Source organism: Daldinia decipiens (assembly GCF_022478715.1).
Source record: "Daldinia decipiens strain CBS 113046 unplaced genomic scaffold F4813scaffold_2, whole genome shotgun sequence".
Taxonomy (NCBI): Eukaryota; Fungi; Ascomycota; class Sordariomycetes; order Xylariales; family Hypoxylaceae; genus Daldinia; species Daldinia decipiens.
The window spans coordinates 1,526,678-1,546,630 of NW_026054545.1; the positions used below are offsets into that span (position 1 = coordinate 1,526,678).

General features: G+C 48.8%; 5 protein-coding genes across 5 annotated transcripts; 4 read left to right on the plus strand and 1 right to left on the minus strand.

Moving 5' to 3' along the window:
- The first annotated feature begins 45 nt into the window (after positions 1–45).
- Positions 46–2,754, plus strand: F4813DRAFT_108066 (Phosphodiest-domain-containing protein). The gene is made up of 3 exons (XM_049238473.1): positions 46–1,062; positions 1,118–2,087; positions 2,140–2,754. Exons 1-3 carry the CDS (start codon positions 172–174, stop codon positions 2,568–2,570), a joined length of 2,292 nt encoding a protein of 763 aa, XP_049104400.1. The 5' UTR covers positions 46–171; the 3' UTR covers positions 2,571–2,754.
- Positions 2,755–4,115: 1,361 nt separating this feature from the next.
- On the plus strand, positions 4,116–5,629 carry F4813DRAFT_108090 (P-loop containing nucleoside triphosphate hydrolase protein). The gene has a single exon (XM_049238474.1). It carries the CDS (start codon positions 4,229–4,231, stop codon positions 5,354–5,356), a length of 1,128 nt encoding a protein of 375 aa, XP_049104401.1. The 5' UTR covers positions 4,116–4,228; the 3' UTR covers positions 5,357–5,629.
- A 273-nt stretch (positions 5,630–5,902) lies between these two features.
- F4813DRAFT_385151 (uncharacterized protein) lies at positions 5,903–8,038 on the minus strand (the record flags this gene model as incomplete). Its single annotated transcript, XM_049246205.1, has 4 exons — positions 5,903–6,588; positions 6,640–6,896; positions 6,951–7,244; positions 7,437–8,038. 4 exons carry the CDS (start codon positions 8,036–8,038, stop codon positions 5,903–5,905), a joined length of 1,839 nt encoding a protein of 612 aa, XP_049104402.1.
- Positions 8,039–10,509: 2,471 nt separating this feature from the next.
- Positions 10,510–12,475, plus strand: F4813DRAFT_385152 (uncharacterized protein; the record flags this gene model as incomplete). The annotated part of the gene is made up of 3 exons (XM_049246206.1): positions 10,510–11,254; positions 11,306–11,383; positions 11,544–12,475. The coding sequence occupies 3 exons, from the start codon at positions 10,510–10,512 to the stop codon at positions 12,473–12,475; spliced, it is 1,755 nt and encodes a 584-aa protein (XP_049104403.1).
- A 1,618-nt stretch (positions 12,476–14,093) lies between these two features.
- Positions 14,094–19,525, plus strand: F4813DRAFT_108197 (uncharacterized protein). Its single transcript, XM_049238475.1, has 2 exons — positions 14,094–14,412; positions 14,704–19,525. The coding sequence occupies exons 1-2, from the start codon at positions 14,374–14,376 to the stop codon at positions 19,360–19,362; spliced, it is 4,698 nt and encodes a 1,565-aa protein (XP_049104404.1). The 5' UTR covers positions 14,094–14,373; the 3' UTR covers positions 19,363–19,525.
- The last annotated feature ends 428 nt before the right edge of the window (positions 19,526–19,953 follow it).

Here is a 19,953-nt window from a genome sequence, read left to right on the forward strand (position 1 = left end):
TGACTTGATCCCCTGTGACGGCTGTAAGTTGCTACTGCAACCTCAGATTCTGTAATCTGTATTTTGTAATCTGTAATCATCCTTAGAATAATTCGGCAGCTTCGCAACAACTCGTCCGCTGGCCATGAACGCGTCGAACCAGTTTCATATGTGCGCAAGTATTCGCTCAAAATGACTCTCAAACCTTTGGACGTTACCGATGTTGAGAGGGATGGATCTTTCCTTTCCCCCAGCCGCTATGACGATGATGCTTCATCGCTACACAGTCGAAGCGACCAGGATACTGATAGCGAGGATGACGAGATACTAGCTGCCGCACGAAATAGCAAGGAGTTGCGCGCACGCGATCGCATGGTATTGATGGAGGAGGAAGAATTAGATAGGCTAATAATCGATTCGAGGGCCCGAAAAGAACGAGAAAGGAGAGGGAGCAGTCTTCAGAGACGGGGCAGCAATATTGCGCTACCGAACCCAATACGCTTACTGAGAAGTTATAAGAATACGCGATCGGCGAGCGCGATAGATGACAACGAGAGTTCGGTTGAAGATCTACACGCTGAGAAAAGGAAAAATAGACGAACACGAAGGAAGGAAAAGAAGAATCGCTTGCTCAAGGAAGCGCGCAATGGCGAGGATGGACAACTCATGTATGAGATGGAGCAAGGGGGACTTAAGGACGGGAGCTCTACCGGCGACAGTAGTGAGCGAGAGGATAGCGACGAACTCGATCGCAAGCGCTTAATAGGAGTATCCGACGCCAAGGCTGCAAAGACGAGGAAGTGGAAGAAATGGCTACTCATACATGCTACTATCATAGTTGGTGTCGCATTTCTGACCCTCGTTATTTGGAAGCTTTCTATGGGCAAGAAAGAAGCTGCTCTTCCTCCTCAGCTGGTCAGCAATGGTACAGCTTTGTTCTTACCGACTACCCTCATTATCAGCCTGGATGGGTTCAGGGCAGATTTTCTAACTCGGGGTTTGACGCCAAGGTTGAATGCTTTCATTAAAGAAGGCGTGTCGCCACTCTATATGACCCCGTCGTTCCCGTCTGTGACATTCCCTGTAAGTCACCCTAGTCAAGCCTTGGTCATTGACTAATCGACTAATACGCTCACAGAATCATTACACCCTTGCGACTGGCTTATACCCAGAATCTCATGGTGTAGTCGGCAACACGTTCTGGGATCCGGCCTTGGAATCCGAGTTCTATTATACAGATCCTGATAGGAGTCTTGACGCTAAATGGTGGGGCGGCGAACCCTTTTGGGTGACTGCTGAGGAACAGGGTGTTCGCACCGCTGTGCATATGTGGCCGGGAAGTGAAGCTCACATCCTAGGCAAGGATCCGAGCTTTTTGGACAAGTACAATGGTAAGGAGAAACTACCTAAAAAGGTCAAACGAATTCTCGAGTTTCTCGATAAGCCGGGCGTAGAGAATCCAGATGCGGATCCCGCGGACATAAGACCGCAAATCATAGCCGCGTATGTTCCTAATGTTGATGCCGATGGTCACCGCTTTGGCCCGAACAGTACTGAGATACGGTCGACTATCAGCGAAGTTGATACAATGCTTGATCAGCTCTTCCATGGGCTGGAGGCAAGGAATCTTACTGGCATCGTAAATGTCATTATCGTCTCCGACCATGGTATGGCTACCACGGATATTAGCCGGATGATACAAATTGAGGATCTAGTGGACCTAGATAAAGTCGAGCACCTCGACGGATGGCCCCTAGTTGGCATCAGACCCAAGAATCTAGACGACCTGCAGCTGCTGTATGAGCAAGCTGCCGAAAAGGCCAAATCCAACCCTAACTTCGATGTGTATCTGAGAGATAAGAACATGCCGGAGCGGTATCACTTTAGCAATAACGACCGCATTGCACCGCTATGGATCGTCCCAAAGACCGGGTGGGCGATCGTTAAGCGGGAGGAATTTGACATTAAGGAAGCAAAAGCGAAGAATCTTGTTTACCACCCCAAAGGTCTACACGGTTACGACCATGAGCATCCTCTGATGAGAGCCATTTTCGTCGCCCGTGGGCCTGCTTTCCCGCATCAACCCCACAGCAAGGTGGAGGTGTTCCGTACGTCGCCCCTTTCCTTATTTTAGTTTAATTGGATACTAATTACGTGCAGAAAATATCAACGTGTACAATATCCTCTGCGACTCCATCGGTATGCAGGCCATGCCGAATAACGGGACGCTACATCTACCCCTGAAGATCGTCGGCCTTCATGACCCGGAGACGGTCTTCGAGGAACCGGCTGATCCTGTTAAGCCTGAGACCGCTTCTACTGCCAAGGCAACTTCTACCGTAGATGTTGCGACAGAAGCAATGTCTATTCTCCCAGTGGAAACTAGCTCCAAGGTTGCTCAGCCCTCTGCGACGGTCGGTGTGGATCCTATACCGGAACCCGTTAGTGATAAGCCGCAGGAGCAAAATCCTCCGTCGAATGAAGATAACAAGGACGAGGGTGATGACTCCGCCTGGTGGGAGAATGCCTGGGGCTGGGTGAAGGATAAGTTTGACGGACTAGTCGATGCGGTTAAGGGAATCGGCGACTAGTTCTGATCATTCTCGAAGCTCTATATTAGTTTCGGGCCTTGTTAGTCTTTTATTTGAGTGCGTCTGCTATTTAGTGACGGACACGTCCTATGCGCATGGGAGGTATTCACTTGGAAGGGCATTGGCGCTGGTGGCGTTTTATACCTGGTTTAACCCCGCGCGGGAGGATCTCTTCGGCTCGGATTTTTGTTGTGTTTCTTGGTAGAAGCGTCGTCTAGAACTGTATTCACACAGAAACACCGTTGTTGATTTTTGATTTGAAATATAAGGATGTGTGAGGTGATGGAATATGTAGTAATATTGTCTGTGGTTGGCTGATAGGGGGCACATTAATTCCGCTTATTTGGGCATTAAGATCAAGCTATGCTTTATTTAATCCTAACAATGTATGTATATTCTAAGGCTGAACATGCACAGGATTTTGGTTTAGTTATCGTATTCTGATTGAAATGAAGGTAGCCATCGTCTATATTTATTAGCGCAATGGCATTTACTGGGTTTGTTAGGGATTTAGGAGTAACTAAAGTGCCGCTGTCAATCCTCCTCAAGACCCATCGTGAATTCAAGTTTCTCTTGCAGGGCCTCCTGAGCATAGCTCTTGATATGTGCTTGTAGGTCGTCTAGGCAGAAGTACTCGGCCACGTGGAAGAGGCCAATCGCATCGGTGAATGCAATGGGGAGATGAAGGACTGCCTTGATATCTGGTGGTGATAGTTGGCCCTTGCGTATAATATCTTTTATAAGAATTGATTATTTATACCTTGCTTGTAGATCTAGGTAATAACCCACCCTATCTGCATAGACAGGATCTTGTTCGTGAATAGTTATGGTATTGCTCTTTGCTTCCTGCTCGTGAACATAAGAATAATGTATGGGTACCTAGGTACCTACCTGATTTAATAGGGATTATGGCCTATGTTAAACCACTCGCGGAAAATCCGCCATAGAGGGCCCTTTTAAACTATTCAGAGCGAATAGTGAGGATTTGCTTATGGGTCTTCTAGGTAAGATTGCCGCATGTGATAGTAGCATCTTTCGTAGAGTCATCTAGGGAAAGAGAATATGGAAATCGTTCTGTATAGTAACTAACTAATGTAAGATATCTATTGTCTTTAAAACATGACGTGCGTTAAATCACTTATACATAGTTATCCTAGCTTACTCGTTTCTGCTGAAAGGATGTCTCGTGACCGCTGGGTTTTAAAGTCTCTTATATTATAGGTAAATATAAATTGTTGCGGTCAGAAGGTGATGCACCTATGCAACCCATGGCGCAGATCAAGTGGGCCTTCAGCCGCAAAGCGCCACATCTCTGCACCATTGGCCGTCTCCACCCTCCTCCAAGGACCCTCAATTCAACATTATTTACGTCATGGCCCCTCCGGTCCCTGCCCCACGTCGTACGAGGCTGATAGAATTTTCCCCAGATCATAGGTATTGCGATAAAACTTTAATCGGCTTAATTCATTCATCTCTACACCCAAATTTCTCCAATATTCAACCGTCGCGGACGGCAAACTCAATGGCGCGCAACTACTCCGCATAATCCTGGCAACACGCCGATAGGCGCGATCGCACGATGAGAATTGGTTTTGGGGTATTCGTACATTCATTTCTTAAGCCGCCGTAAATCAGGTATACCTATATATACCTCCACGATGGCAGCGCCCCTGAAGGCCGTCGGCGGATTCGCCCCGCGCGCCGTCTTCGAGGTGTCGCCCTCTATCACGCGCTCGTATTTCCTGGGCCACCACGCCGGCGCGCTCACCTCCATGCGCAAGGTTCTCTCCAACATCAACCTGATCCTCGAGTGCCGCGACAGCCGCGTGCCCCTCACCTCGACGAACCCGCTCCTCGAGTCCGCGCTCGCTGGCCGCGACCGCATCGTCGTGTACACCAAGGCCGATTTGTGCGCGCCCGCTTCTGCGAACCGCTGGATTGACAAGCAGAAAGAACTACTGACGAAATTCCACTCCGGCTCGCCCGGGATCGTCGCGGAAGAAGGAGGAGAGGACGGATATGGGGGGGCGGAGGTGGTATTCACGGACGCGGGCAGCCCGCGATCGATTAAAAAGCTGATAGACGCGGTTAAAGAGCGCGCCGTGGCGTCAGACTCGCTGACGGGCTTGCGCGCGCTCGTCGTCGGCATGCCGAACGCGGGCAAATCAACGCTACTCAACGCGCTACGCGCCGAGGGCGTGCAGCTCCCGAAAGCGGCGCGAACAGGCGCGCAACCCGGCATCACGCGCAAGCTCAGCACACCCGTCCGCGTGATTGCCGAGGACACCGCTGCAGGGCTAGAAGGCGGTGTCTTCGTGGTCGATACCCCGGGTGTCTTCGTGCCCTACGTCACTGACGTCGAGGCCATGCTCAAGCTATCGCTGGTCGGCTGCGTCAAGGACGGCCTAGTCCCCGCCGAAACCGTCGCTGATTACCTGCTGTTCCGGCTGAACCTGCGGGATCCGGAAATGTACAGCGAGCTCAGTTCGCCGACGAACGATATCCGCGAGTTTCTTGATAATATCGCCGTGCGCACGGGTAAGCTGCTGAAGGGCGGCGTGCCGAGTCAAGAACAAGCTGCGGACTGGATCGTACAGCAGTGGCGCAAGGGCAATCTGGGCCGCTTTGGGCTCGACGACGTTAGCGAGGAGACCTTGGCTTCTTTGAGGGCGAAGGCGCTGGCTGGTGGCGAGCAGCATTTGAGTATGAACCAGGCGAAGAAGAGGGAAAAGGAGGCGCGGAAGGCGAGAAACACCGCTAAGAGGAAAGCTGCAGAGGGAAGTTGACGATTCGGATGAGACATGAACTATATATATATACATATCTAAAGACAAATTATAGAACAGACGTATCATCAGTCGAAGACGATATATGGAGCCTAGGCGTATTCGCCAGTATATTGGTAATCCGTATCGTCATTGTACATAATGTACTTAAAGTCCTACAGTAAGGAAACGCTATTGAGATATAGCAAGGTATCAGAGGGGGTATACTGTAGATACAACACCGCGCCTGTAAAATAGCATAAAAAAAACAAAAAAAAAGGTCCCACATCCTCTCCACGAACAGGTGCTCCGTGTCCTGAGACCTTGTCCCAAGTTCCTTAGAGCCCCCGACTCTCCTGATCAATCCATTTGAGATTTTGTTAGTACAGCTAGAAAAGTAGAAGTAGAACACCATTGATAACCCTCCTTTTAATCCTCTGAAAAGAACGCCTTGGATTTCCATCTGCGCAAAACAACGCCGAGCAATGCAGATATAAGCCTACCTAATGTACCTGGAAGCTAACCCTAGAACGCCAAGTTGACTGTTAAATGAAGCCGTCAATAACTTCAGGGCGCAAACTCTTGCTGCCATTTGACCAAATCCCGTGTCAATATGTCCATCATCTCGATACAAGACATATCCTTAAATTCCTTTAGCAAGGAGAGGCTATGGCTAACTCCATTGGTTATCGACCCGTTCGTAGTTATACCGACGTTTTCGTGTTTTCTGCTGTCGCCGTTTACCTTAATTGAAGGTATTGTAGTGGCGGATCCATTGCTAGCATTATTCTGTTGTGTACTAGTTCCTGAGTCTGATAACGGCTCGCTTGCGAGCTCAACCTGTGTTCTTGTGATGTATTCTAAAATGTTATTGGCGCGCCTCTTCATATCTGTCATAGTGATCCTCGAATTCATGCCGCCCTTTGATTTGCTCTGCTTGCCGGCAGGCTCGTGATTCGATTTTGTATGTGATGTGCCGTTCTCGTCGGCATTTCTTGTAATGTCACGCGACACTGACCTCGCCGGTGATTCGTCATGATCACGATTATCACGGTCTTTAGTATATTGGTTCCTGCCTTTCTTTTTCTGGTTGGTTGCCTTTTTCTTATGGGAATTTGTGAGAGCCGGGACTGTAGGAGGCGTATCGGGAGGGGGCTGCGATGAAACCGGAGGATCAGGAGGTTGCGCGGATTCTGTTGCCCTATTTACTGCTGCGCGAACTGCCAGAGGCATTTCTTCCGAGGGGTCGGAGTCTGGGTTTGGGTTAGCTAGTCACTTATTCAATACTGTCGTTGGGATGTTACCATCAGCTCGCCGACGTTCAGCTCGGCCTTTTCGCTTATTGGCAGCCTCGACCCGTCTCCGCTCTTGCTCTTCACGGCGTTCGTCCCTTTCGGCTTTTTCACGCTGATTCCTTGCTGCGTTCCGAGACTTTTTTGACGATCCGTTTCGCATTGCCAGTTCATCCTCGGACTCTTCAGGGGGGGCGGATTGAAGCCTTTCAATTTTCGGGGAAGGAGATTTGGAAGTTGTTCGCTGTCGTTTAATACCCTCGACCTTCCTATGTACTTCGTTAGCAACAACACCAAGCCTTGTTAATAAGTCAGGGACGTACTCTTCACTATCATCTCTACTTCGCTTGGGACGTCTTGACGGAAGTTCTGTGGTTTCGGGAATCGCATCTTCCTTGCTTGCTTCAATTGCTCGGCGTAGTTGCTCCTCTTCATCGTAAGCAGCATCTCTACTGTTCATAGTAGAACGCCGCTTCGATGCATGCGCAGCTGCTGAGGAGCGTGAGTTTTTAGTTGGATTGCTTTTAGGGGAAAGCGCACCATCTTTAGCTGTGGAGGTGGCTCGTGAAACAGCTCGTGAGGGTCGATGGATGGGAAGAAATATCGAGTATTTTTGCCTGGGTGCCATAATGTTAATATGACGATTGTAATGGATTGGTGGTGACAGGGAAGTCAATCTTGGAAGGGGGAAAGGGAGTTGGAGAGACCAAGATCGGCAAAGGCGCGACCGTCAGCACTCCGCCGCAGCTGAAGGGTCACCCAATGCGACTGTCCTCAATTTGATTGTAGGATTTGATGATGAGACTCACCCATTGCTTGCTGTAAATGTCTTATGTAAATCTTTTCGGCATCTTTCGCAAAAGTACTGGACGTCTTCGAGATTGGACTCTTCGGCAAACCCGACACAAGCACCATGCTGCCATGTGTTGCAGAACTCGCATTGTACATAAAAACCAGCCATGTCGTCCGTAACTTCGATAGCGAAAATTCGGTCATGGTCAATCGTGTCTCTTGGGTCATGCTTCGAGTTCTCGTCGAAGGGTGGTGGCCCTGGGTATTCGTCATGACCGCAGATGCAGCGTACGGCCTCATCGTCCTCTTGAACTTCGTCGCCAGCAGACGCCATATCGAGTAATTCTATCTTGGATTGCTTTTCTCGGTCGTCTTCTTTCCCGCGCGTACTCCGCCGACGGAGAATGGGGTCGTCGTTCGTTATAATTGTTGAATCCTCGGGGGGCTCTGACGATAAAGATCCACTACCAGTCGACTTTTGGGGTGAACCAGTCTTAGTGAAGGCCCTCGTGCTTCGCTCGACACGGCCAGATGCACTGGACGCACTCGAGCTATTATGTGATTGTGATTGAGTTGTTCGCGCACGAGAAGAGCGTCTAGTCGGAGAAGTACCGGCCATAGCTTGTCGGCGTGGAGTATGGGCGACTAAGCGACAGGTCGGATTGAGATCGGGGGGGGCTTAATGTGGGAAATGGGTTAAACGCGACGGCGATCTCAGTAGAGAATGGAATTGGGAAGTATTCTCTTTAGGTCTGAGCAAGGAATATGTGAGATTATAGGTGATTGGGTCGCGACAAAGACTGGATGTGGTTGGAAGAAGGTGAGGAGACAAGAGTTGCTCCAGGGCGACCGCGAAGGAGCTCTTGAAGGAATTTTGGCTACGCGAGGTCAGAGGAAACAGGATAAGGACCTTGCAAATATACCGTCAGGTCTATCATGACTGAATTCGATATTCGTAAAAATAAAAAAAAACTGCGTCAGTTTGCAAAGGTAAGAGTAATAGAGGGGGAGGAATGTGTGTTGGTTAAGGCGAACAAGAGGGTCACTTTTTGGAGGAGGTAGGTAGTAGGTAGAGCAGCATTGTATTAGGTATTGTTCCTAGCTGGCCCTCGCTCGGGCGCGGGCAGACTCGCGCGACCAAGCAATTTAGCGACTTAGCGACTATCCAGCAGGGGACCCGGCAGCTCCTCAGGTGCTATGGATGGTAAGGGTTTTTTTTTCTTTTTCTTTTTCGGGTTAAGTTCTTAGCTTGGATCCCCAATTGATCCGGGCCCTCTTTCTCGTCGGCCTTCCATCGGTCCGTCCAATCCATTGGTGGTGACTGTACAGGTGAGCGCGGGGCACCGTACTCACATGTTGCTATTCACACCGTATTTTGCCCGATTAGCATTAGATATGCATGCATGCATGTGTCGATATTCCCATACGCATACACGAAGGTGGGAGACCTCACCTCATCTCATACGCCGGAGGAAGATAAGCTAGGTAGCTACCCATGTTAGGTACGTTTTGGTTGTAGCGATTTATTGTTCACATTGGTGCGCTCTGTGCCTATTGGAATATGAGATACCTTAGGTAGGTTGTAAGATACGTGTGCATGTATCTAATATTGGTATTGGGAGATACTTCGATAAGTTTATGTTGGATGCATTTTGGCTTTTGGGTTTCGATGCTGGAAGAATGCGATTAGGTGGCGTTGATTGGAGATGGGGAAATTGATAGGAGGGGGATAATGGACGTCACTTTACCTGATGTTCCTGGTGTGGCGGGCAAGATGAAGGTGGGATTACCTACCTGTCTTGCCTGTGTCGGGACAAAGTGGAACACAGTATGTAGGTAGGTACATGTATGTAGGGAGGTATTTAGCAATTGTAAGTACCATTTATTATGTACCCTAGGTGCCTGTGTTCCGACCAATCTGGCTTCCAATACATACCAACCGCACTTCAGTTCGAACTCATTTACATAAAGTTCACTAAGATTACTAATGGAGCAATTTCAGGGTTGATTGGCCCTTGTACCTACGTATTTCGTGTATTTCGTACAGTACATCGATCCCTAAACCCTTTCGTGTGACAGTGTGGGCAGCCATCCCTCAGTCAATTACATATCGCCAGCACAACTGATCTCCTTACCTTGTAGGTACCTGCCACCTTACTCAACGTTGCCGAAACTTATTAGGAACTCCCACCTGATTCTTCCTCATACCAAAATCCCAACAACGATCAAACATCTTTTTGCTCTTGCTTTTGCAACGTCTTTGCATACCATTGTCACGGCATCGAGATTTCTACTTAGCTTGTACGAATCGGTCCTTATCGTAAATCCATTCTATCAATCTTCCCCGCCAAAAGGGGGACCTTCTTGAATACGGAACACTACGGAGACTCGTCTTAGGTTGTATTGGTCATCTAAGCCCACCACCTCGACCAGCTTCCGTGGACTGCCATTTCTGTATGTACAAAAAAAACCCCATTCGGGATCTTCTGCTTTCAAAAAGCAGCGGCACGCTTGCCAGAGGCTCAGTGACACTTTCTAGCTAAGGTCTAGCAGTTGGCTCCGATAGAATTGCCTACCGTTTACTTAGAGGTCCGGTATTAATCTTACCATAAATATATAGAAAAGGAGAAGGTCGCTGCAACGAACGCAACCGCGAAATTGTGTATCCGCCGTCTTTGAACCTGTCTCGATTGCTGTACGATAGCTTACCGCGCGAACCCTCTTCTCTTGCTCTAAGCAGACGAGTTGAGCAAAGTAGGAACACATTGGAGGAGACAGCTGGGCTGTCAGTGCTACAATTGTAATAGTGGGATGTAATGGGTACGTCGTTTCCTCGGTGAGGCCTCGGTGAGGGACATCCGCCATAGAAAAGAGATGATTGCTAGAGCCGACACGCTTGTCAGCCTGAAAACTGGCTGGGCATGTGGATATGGTCTCGAAAACTGCCACCTGCTCTTCCGCGTCACACATTCGCGTCGCTGTTGGGGGAATGGCTAGAGACCCATATTTCAGCGAACCGAGTCTCTAACAAACCCCGCGTCGCATTCGACATATGACCGTCAAGGATGCCTCTGAGTTTCTTTTACTACCATGTGTTTCTGCGTTGTATCTCCGTTGAAGGCCGTTTGGCTAACACTCTCGCGATTTGCTCGCGGAGCAGGACCTTCAGAGAATATGTCTCCCGAGTCTTCCTCACTATTTCCTGACCGGCCTATTCGACCTCTTCCGAAACGTCGACTACGTGAACGACTTTCTCCAGATGTCGCCGATAGCATTCAATACCCCCCGGCACCTCAAACTTCAGCGCCCCTGTTTGTTTACCCATATAATGCTAAGGAAGATTTGGTGTCGTTAGGAGCCGAGCCTCTAAGTGTAGCACATCGAGAGAACGCAGCTGAATTAGGGCAAGAAGCCGGTCTCCGTAGAAACGGCCTAGGTAACGAAAACGACGGTCATTCACTAATTGGACAAGCTCGGAGAGCTTTCGTATCACGACCCCTCCACGATTCGTCAGGACATGCGACTCGTGCCCCTCTACGACAGGGTCAATCTCGGCAACCAAATCCGCAGCCACCGCCTTCTACCGCATCCTCCGCAGACGGTTACGATTCCTTTGAAAACAGCAACAATAAGAAGAAGCGGAAGATTCCAACTGCTGGTGAGACGATTTTGAATGGGACGCACGTGTTGAATGATCTTGGAGCGCTAGGAGTATCATCGCCCGTAGGAACAGGTGACGAAGGATCCTTAGATATCTCCGGATCAGCTTCTGCAGCTTATTATCAATCCGGCGGTCTTGTAACGGGCGGGCAAGGAATTTCTGGTCCCGGCAGAGGTAGGTACGGCCGGGTACGCAATGGTAGGAGCCCATTAAGAACCCTGTCAGACCCGAATAGCAACTGGGGAAACCGGACCCCTAATAAACTCAGACCAGGTGGTGTACAATATCCATCGCCGCCTGCAGGTAAGCCCCGTTTCGTCGAATTTCTTCACCTTTGATTATCTCTGTCCAACGAAAAGTCCACATCCTTTTGTTTGATTTTTTTTTTTGGTAGCAATCTCTAGGCAACAATATAATACCATTCAAAAGCAATCAATCACTAACATATCTTACTTCGTCATAGGCGAGAATTCCGGAATTATCTCCAGTGCTATCGCCAGTGCAGAGAAACTTCAGGTACCCCCAGGCCAAGAAAATATCAGTCTTTTACACCAAGAAACATCTACGAAGTCTAGTCCAACATCATCAGCACAGTTTACCTTCACGTTTGATTCCCAAAACCCTGTTTCCTGGCCTGGCTCTGATCCGGCGCCGTCAAATATGGGGCCCTCAAACCATATGAACCAGTCTCATTCAGACTCGAAAGACTCGTGCAATGGTCTTGGTGCTAGATCTCAAAGTGGATCAGGCCCTCCCCCGAATAGACCAGGAAGTATGCAGGGAGGAATCAACGCAGCAACCAACGAGGCAGGCAAAGGAGCAGCCCAGGGTAATGTGCCACCGAAGAAATCGAAGCGTCGCGGCAATTCCCTCTTGCAGGCGGCCAAACAACGCCGTAAAGAAACTGAATTCCAGAATTTCCACCACCCACCGGCCCCAGAGGATATTTGGATATGTGAATTCTGCGAGTACGAACGAATCTTTGGCCGTCCACCTGAAGCCTTGATTAGGCAATACGAGATCAAAGACCGCCGACGACGCCGGGAAGAAGCAGAGCGGCGTAGGTTATTGGAGAAGGCGAAAATGAAGTCGCGCAAAGGCAAGAAGGCAGGAAAAATGGCAACGAAGAACAACTCTAATGCCCCTGATCGCAACCTCGCGTCTACGGCTGGGCATGCTCCTCCTCCTCGACCTCATCTGAATGATCATGATGAAGATCAGGGCCTGCACCAAGGTCAAATCCACGAAGAAGATCAAGAAAACGGTTTTGGTTCTGAGGATCACTACGAAGAAGAGGGACTGGAAGTAGATATGCCTAGTCATCCACGGGCGCGTGGTAATAAGGGCGGCGGAGGAGTGGATAGTAGTTTTCAAGGCATCTACGTGAGCCAGTGACAAGTATCCGACTCTTGTCTTCGATTGGTTGGACTATTCGGTATCCCAGCATTGACAGCGTGTGTCACGATCGCCTTCTCAACTCTTATTGCATTTTCGAAACACTTCTTTCGCATCAGTTTTCTAGGACCGCCAGCCTAGATACGTCACCTGCCCGGAGTTTGAATCCCAAGTGTCGTTTCTCACCTTACTTCTGTTCGACTCGTATGTTTCTCGCAACCCAAGGCCATCTACCAACCGCGAAGTCTCGTCGTAGCGCTTCAATTCACCCTTTCCAACCTCGGAATAATACTAGTCACGCAGCGGATAGTAAATTATTCTTATGAGCTAGACTAAACGAGCATTCACGAGGTTGGCGTCTACGGTCGAGAATCCTTGTCAATACCTATAAATCATCGAAAATGCACGTATCGTGCTATGATTAGTACCCCTTTTAAGCGCTGTCGTTAGAAATGCCTCGGGGCGTATAGACTAGATAGATCATAAGAGACTATCCATCATATGTATTGGCCTATTTTTAGCGCACTCTGTGCTCTTGCTTAGGCATATGTAGTTCCAATGCCATATATCTTTAGTCTACCCATTAATATCAAGCAAACTCGGGTGATAGTCTACCTAAAGGGCAAGTAAGATGAATTAAAGGGGGCCAAACGTAGTGGAGCACGTGTGCGATGCTCCCATTTCACATACGTTGGGCTATATCACTATATCTGTCTGATGCTTGGTAGGTAACGTCACCTGGGTGACATGGCTCTGTACCTACATAAATCTACGTATAGCCCGATTCGTTAATGTCCACTCCTAACTGTGGCATCTTTTAGTAGTAAATAAATTCAACGAATGTTTAAATATAAAAAATAACCCCCCCATTGAGAAAACGATGGCTAATAAAGCATTTCTAAAATGCTTACATTAATATTCCGTATAGGTATTAGTAGTATATGTATGTACCTAGGATACGCCTGCGTTAGTTAGTCAAATGACGTCATTGAAAGTCAGATTAAAAGATTAGGACCCGCTATCCACATTTGTACTTGCGGATGGAATGCGCATGGAAAAAGTAGGCAGGTACATAGGTAGGTACCTACTGAAGTAATAATGGATGTGTATATGTAAAAGCTTAAAAATATACTTCAAGTATACATGTATATCGTGTACCTGCAGAGTTTTCAATTGGCCTTTTCATGCCAGTTAATATAAGAGTTACGCAGGGATATAATTTGAGAATCGTTTACGTAGAACCAGTAGTGTCAAAGAAGACGTGGCCCCAAGCTTAGAATACAGTTGATTCGTTGGCTGTTAAAGCCAATAGTAAGATGGGTATTAAGTTGAGTCTTTTTAAGGGCCTTGAGGGCTCCAGTATTAGCCACGAGACCGGTTGTATGTATGTATCCAGATCTTCTCTATAGTTAAAATGTTATTGCCGCAATATATACATAGCTACATGTTGGTTAAGGTAATCTGGCAGTACATGTATGTATGTAAGTGCCAGAGTGGAGTTTGATGCGTGGGAAGCAGCAGTAACCCCACGTAGATATTAGAATGACGGCACTGTACCTATTCCGTCTTAAGTTGAACAGCTAGGTAGTGTCCACTACATACTAGTGTATGTACTTAGTGTGCCCTTTCCATTTGTGTCATCATCATACCTCGACTTCCCAGGATCCCCCGTTCCTGAGAGCTTCCCAAAGTCTTTTTTTGTTCCAACGCGCCGGGAAAATCCATTTCTACTTCCCGCGTTTCTTCCAACACAAAGCCGGTTTAAGATTTTGGGATTTATGATCGCGGCTTCACACAGATCAGATCTATCTACGCATTAGTTAATAACTGTATTCCCATGCAGCCTTCATTATAGTCGATTCAGACCAGGCCCTGAGCCTGCGGGTCGCTCAGTCAAGATGTTCGGCTCGTCGCGAAGGCATCGGCCGCCAAACCCTGTAAGTACCTCATCAGCCTGTCTCTAGTTCATCTCGAGTCGTCGCATTCCATTGTCTTAGGGTTCCGAATATCAATTACAATATTGCACGACTCGTGCTTCTTTATCCTCTGAGGGCGCTAGCGTAGATGTCTCTCAGGTCGCTTCGTGGTTGGTTGATGTGAAGGGGGTTTCCCCATTGGGTTGGATGGGACGATTCACTCATCATGACGACGTTCATAACTCATCCCATCGTCTCATTTTCACTTGATTATACATTGCAAATGCTAATAGTTATTCCGAAACTCTGCAGCCTCTGAATTCCAGAACCGCGGACCCAAACGCAGCATCAGCCGCCGCATCCGCCTTCATGTCTGCCTCAAATCACAAACCCAGCAGGTCGCTCTCGTCGGCTGCTGCGGCCGCCGCGCTCCGAGCACGTCCTCATACGCCTACAATCGTAGGTGAAGTTCAAACAAAAAGGACGAGACGTCGAAGCACCTCGATATCTTCAGCAGGAAGTGCCGCCGCAGCGATCAATAGTTCGCGCCCAGCGGAGCTTAAAAGAACGAGCAGCTCAAGCAGTATGGCAGAGCGTACATTTCGAAGTCCTTCTCCGCATCGAGCTGGCTCGATACAAGCGACCGATGAACGTCCACCGGTGCCTCAGATACCCCTAGATCATAAAAAGGGTTCACGCCAAGCTTCCACAAGTATGGGAATGCAGAATTTTAAGACCGCATCGCAAAAAATGAAGCCAGGACAATCTTCATGGTATACCGAACCATCAGGCGACCCAAGTAACGTAAGGACGTCTGATCTACCGATGAAGACACGCAAACTCGAACCGTTTAAACCTCAGAATCTCCCTAGTTCGTCGCAGAGGCCAGATAGCAGGAGTTCGGTAAACTTTTCATACCCGACTGTTTTTCGAGCCCAGTCACCACCTGCATCTCCTACCCACACCCAGATGCCGCAATTTGCAAATCCACTACCTCGGAGGCCCGCTTCGCCACCTAGGTCGAATAGAGCTTCTATATCCTCGATTACAAGCGGGAAGTCCGATCTGCCGATGGTATATGACCCAAATTCTAGGAGAATGGTTCCAAGGCCTACGATAGATAATGACTCCTACGTCAAGGAAACTGGAGAGAAGCAGTCGAAAAAGAAGAAATATAACGGGACTCAGAGGGATAGCAACTATCTCGAGAAAGCGACAGGCGTAAGGGCAAGAGGGACTGTTATTGACGTAGACGCGAGTGAACGCGATCCGCTGAAGCGAGAAACGCCAAACGTCGAGACACCGCCAAAAGCAGAGGAGCCACGGACATCGGGGGATTCCACAATTAAGGCTATTGCTACAACGCCAGGACCGGTACAACATCAGGAGGGGTTAGATAATAAGAACCAGCCATCAAGATTACAAGGTGCACACATGCCGAGGACCGAGAGCTTGTCTCTCCTCCAAACAACATCCAACTATCCGGGTCGAAGCTCACCAAATTTAGTGACAAAACCAGATGTTCTAGGCGAACCCGAGGATGTCTCCGACGAAGAGAGTGTTATGAATCAGCCATCTCGAAAGGTACTGGAAGCGCTGGACGCAGTGCCGACGAGACAGTCAATTTTTGAGAGACCTCAAGGTCCACCGGTTTCAAGTGAATCAGCTGGAGTAGCTGTTAGACAAAGTCAAATTAACAGATTTATGGAACAAGCCAACCCCCCTATCGAATATGGGCCGGATAATAAGTCCAAATCCGCGAAAAACAAACCAGTTGTAGAGCTTTCCAGTAAAGAAGGTTATGCACGACGATCGAATTCAAACAGTCCAGCTCGACAAGCTCATTTTTCAACAACTCCATTAGATAATCTCGCAGTACGACACACCCCTTTGCCAAGATCGGCGTCGCCTATTAAGTCGGCTCTCAAACGTACTAGTTCGACGTCGAGAGAAGTGTCTCCATCGGAAAAAAGCTCAGATATTTCAAGATCTCGCGACGTATCTCCACTACAAGAGGAGACTACCACGCCTCGTAAAAAGTCGGTCCGGGTTAGTTTTGATGATCGAACTATGGCTACAGTGGTTGGTGAATCTGCAGGAGATGCAGACGAGTCAGGCTCGCCAAGTCCACAGCAAACTAAACGGCCTTGGTATAGTAATATCGGGCGAAGTAAGAGGAAAGACTTTGCTCTCGAGGACGACGAAATTATGAAACCTCGGCCTGCGTTGCCAAGCTTTGGAAGTATTAGGGAAAGAAAGCCAAGGGAACCGGAAGAACGACCTCTTGTACGCCCACAAGAGTTGGCATATTCATCTGATTTGCGCTCATCCGCCCACGCGCCCGGCAACTCTGGAACTCCTGATGAACTGCCGTTAGGGCAGTCAAGCGATCAGGTTATAGGTTCGATTTTTGCTCGAGAACAAACCCCGCGAAACGCACCAAATATCTCAAGGTTTAGGGAACCTTTGCCACCCGTTGTGACCTCAGTGGAAGGAAGTGGTTACATCTCAGACAGCAATCAAAGCTCCGATTCCGACGATGAACTCCTCAATAGCATCGGAGGGGCGAGTGATACAGAGGATTTTCCCAACACACAGATTACCCAACCAGATACCCAAGATAATTCTCAAAGCAACTCAACCATTCTTGAGGAAAAGCTTGTCAAATCAGAAGCACGTGTACCAAATGCAATTCAACTTCCACCGCATGATATTCCCGAAATTGCTATAATACAACCCAGTCCAAAAGTTCCGGAGCAAGGCACATCCGCCGCAAGCGTACTAGAAGAACCCTTCTTCGACGTCCCAGGCGGGTTTCCAGATGATGGATCAGACAAAACACGTGATATTCAGCCTTCGCCGCAGAGTATTAATGATAAAGCTAATGACGATGCTTCCTCCTCCCTCATCTTCGAGCCAAAAGCAATAATACACCCTATCCAACCTGAAGTACTCCCTCAAACTACACTCGCTGCAACAGCTCTATCAGACGCAGTGGATAATCAGTCTACAGACGACTCTGCAAGTATTTATAGTGATGCGTACGAAGATCCCTGGAATGCCGAGGGAGATGGTTTCTTGTCTTTGGATGCTGTTGTCGAGAAGCCTATCGACAAAATTGCACCATCCCAATTATCAGAGTTACCTGGCGATGTTTCACAAGGGCATCACAAGAAATCTCAACTCCCAGCCGATAAGCAGCTTGGAGCTGCCGCTAACATCTTGGGGCCAGTACTACATCAAGATGATTGGGAAAAGGCAAAAGCCTTTTGGCGTAGTTTAACAGCTGAGAAGAGGCTTCAGCTTGAGCGCGAAGCTATGGAAGAGGCCGGAGCTGAAGGGGACGAGGACGAGATTGCACGCCCTATTCGAAAGAACAGTGTTAAGAAGGCAGCTACTCAACAGCGAACAGCAACTGAAGCGCAGCCTAGAACGTCGACGCAGCCTGAAGGTGTCTTATCTGCCAACCCCACGAAACTTTCTGCAGTCAAGTCTAAGTCCAAATATATTCAAGAACCCCCTCATCAACCAGCGACATCATCGCGGATGCGCATGTCCCTGCGTGGAGAAAAGCCCGGTCAGGCCTTAGATGGCATGCGAAAAACAATGAGGCCTCACACTGGAGGAGGACAAGCCACGCAACCCTCTCTCCATGTGACGCGGAATGGGAAATCCACACTCGTCTCTACAAAGTCAATTCGACGACGGGCACAACCTACTCAAGAATTACCTACCCAAAGAGCGAGCAGCTCTTTTCCTAGTGGTAAACCTCCTTTACAACGCCACGGGTCTGATGCTAGCGACAGCAGCTTTAAGCGTAACCGCGCCGCCCGTAACAGCGGATTCAACCTGCGCAGTTCCATGCGTCCATCATCTGCCAATCCAACTCAAGACATAACTAGAAGCTCAGGACGGTTCAGCCTACGATCACTCTCGCCAACCGGCTCCTCATTCCGGCAAAGTTTAGCTACTAATGCTACGAGTGGAGCACCGGCCCCTGCGATGCGACGCACCCTACGATCTAGTAGTGTGTCAAGTCAAGAAAGGGTCCTCCCATCTATCCATTTCCCCTCGTTTGGTCGGTCAAACAAGAATCCTACAACAAAGCGTTCCAAGATATCTAGTCGATTCGGCAACTCAAGCGACGAAGACGAAGGTGACATTACCGGCTTCCGCAGCCGCTTTGACGATTCTAGTGACGAAGAAAGCGTTCGTCCCAGTACTTCAGCACAGATAGGGCCTCTATCAAGAGGTACCCTTAGAGGGTCTGCTACTGGCGCAGCCAGCTTTCGGAAATCTACGCCTGTACCAGAAGTAGACGAGGATTCACCGACGTTGCCCAACAGCGATGTTGAGATGCCCAGTCCTATGCAGAGTTTGCGAAGTAAAGCCCCCATCGGCGGTGCAGGCTTAACTCGTTCAAATTCCGAAGCTCTGGGGACTGCGACACTGACACGATCACGATCCGGTCGTGGCGGGTTTGATACTTCCGTATCGGCCCCTACTACGCCAAATAGGGAAAGGCGAAGTTCCCTAATGGGGATATTAAGACGCAACAAGCGGGCCGATCCGGCAGGTAAAATTCAACGCTCCGGGCTTGTGGAGAGCGCAGCTAGGCGTGATACCAGGTTAGAGCGAAGTAGTGAGCAATTAAGAGACCTTCGAAGCGACAACCCTTCCAGCCCAAGGCTCCAGAAGCGATCTTCCGCTAAAAGGAACGACAGCTGGCCCTTAGGCGAGCCATCTAGGAACGAGGGTATAAGACGATCAAGCTCGGCCGGCAATCTGTTCGTTGGAAGCGGCACGGGGGGAGCCATTCAGAGGCCCGAGCTGAATGGCAAACGAAGCACGAGCCTAGGACTTCCCGCAATATATCAGAACGAACGAGATGAGGTAATTGTTGACGGTGTAGAACATAAGAAGAAAAAGAAGTTCGGTGCACTACGCCGGATGTTTGGTCTAAACGATTAGAAAGCGTTTACTACCGAGAAGAAGCAACGTAGGGTATTGGTGAAAGGAGGACGTCGAACCGCGTCGTTACGGTGCGCCGGCTATCATCACGAATCGCAACTTTATTATATTTGTTCACCAAGACCGCGGGAGTTTAGGAAAGGGGTAAAGGGTAAAGGGTAAAGGGATGGGGAACACATTGAGACGGCATAAATAATTTCCAAGTTGATACCCGTTACCCGTGTGATTGTCATAAGCTTGCAGGTAGACTTGCCCAGCCTACGATACTAATAGGGCGAATGATTTTGTTTCTTTTGTATAAGATAGGGGGGGGGTGTACACGCATATGCAGAGTCTCTTCGGAAATCACGCGTTTGTAGTGGGGTTGATACTCTTCGCGGGATTTTTTATCATTTTTCAAAGTCGAGTGTGTGGTACTAGCATCCACTGGGAGCTACTTGCAGGAATGCGCAGTCAGGCTAGAGAACGCGAAACACGCAATGAAAACGAAGGGGGGTGGGAATCAATATATGTCTTATCAGATAATGTAATACAAGACTCGCTTAACATACATGGATAGCCCTCTAGCTTGCAGGGAAATGAAGAGAAAAG

Bases quoted from the DNA above. Each gene is read 5' to 3' on its own strand.
- F4813DRAFT_108066 (XM_049238473.1), top strand. From the start codon at position 172: ATGACTCTCAAACCTTTGGACGTTACCGATGTTGAGAGGGATGGATCT. The intron at 1,063-1,117 runs GTAAGTCACCCT...ATACGCTCACAG, and splicing joins TCCCGTCTGTGACATTCCCT to AATCATTACACCCTTGCGAC. The intron at 2,088-2,139 runs GTACGTCGCCCC...AATTACGTGCAG, and splicing joins CAGCAAGGTGGAGGTGTTCC to AAAATATCAACGTGTACAAT.
- F4813DRAFT_108090 (XM_049238474.1), top strand. From the start codon at position 4,229: ATGGCAGCGCCCCTGAAGGCCGTCGGCGGATTCGCCCCGCGCGCCGTC.
- F4813DRAFT_108197 (XM_049238475.1), top strand. From the start codon at position 14,374: ATGTTCGGCTCGTCGCGAAGGCATCGGCCGCCAAACCCT. The intron at 14,413-14,703 runs GTAAGTACCTCA...GAAACTCTGCAG, and splicing joins GGCATCGGCCGCCAAACCCT to CCTCTGAATTCCAGAACCGC.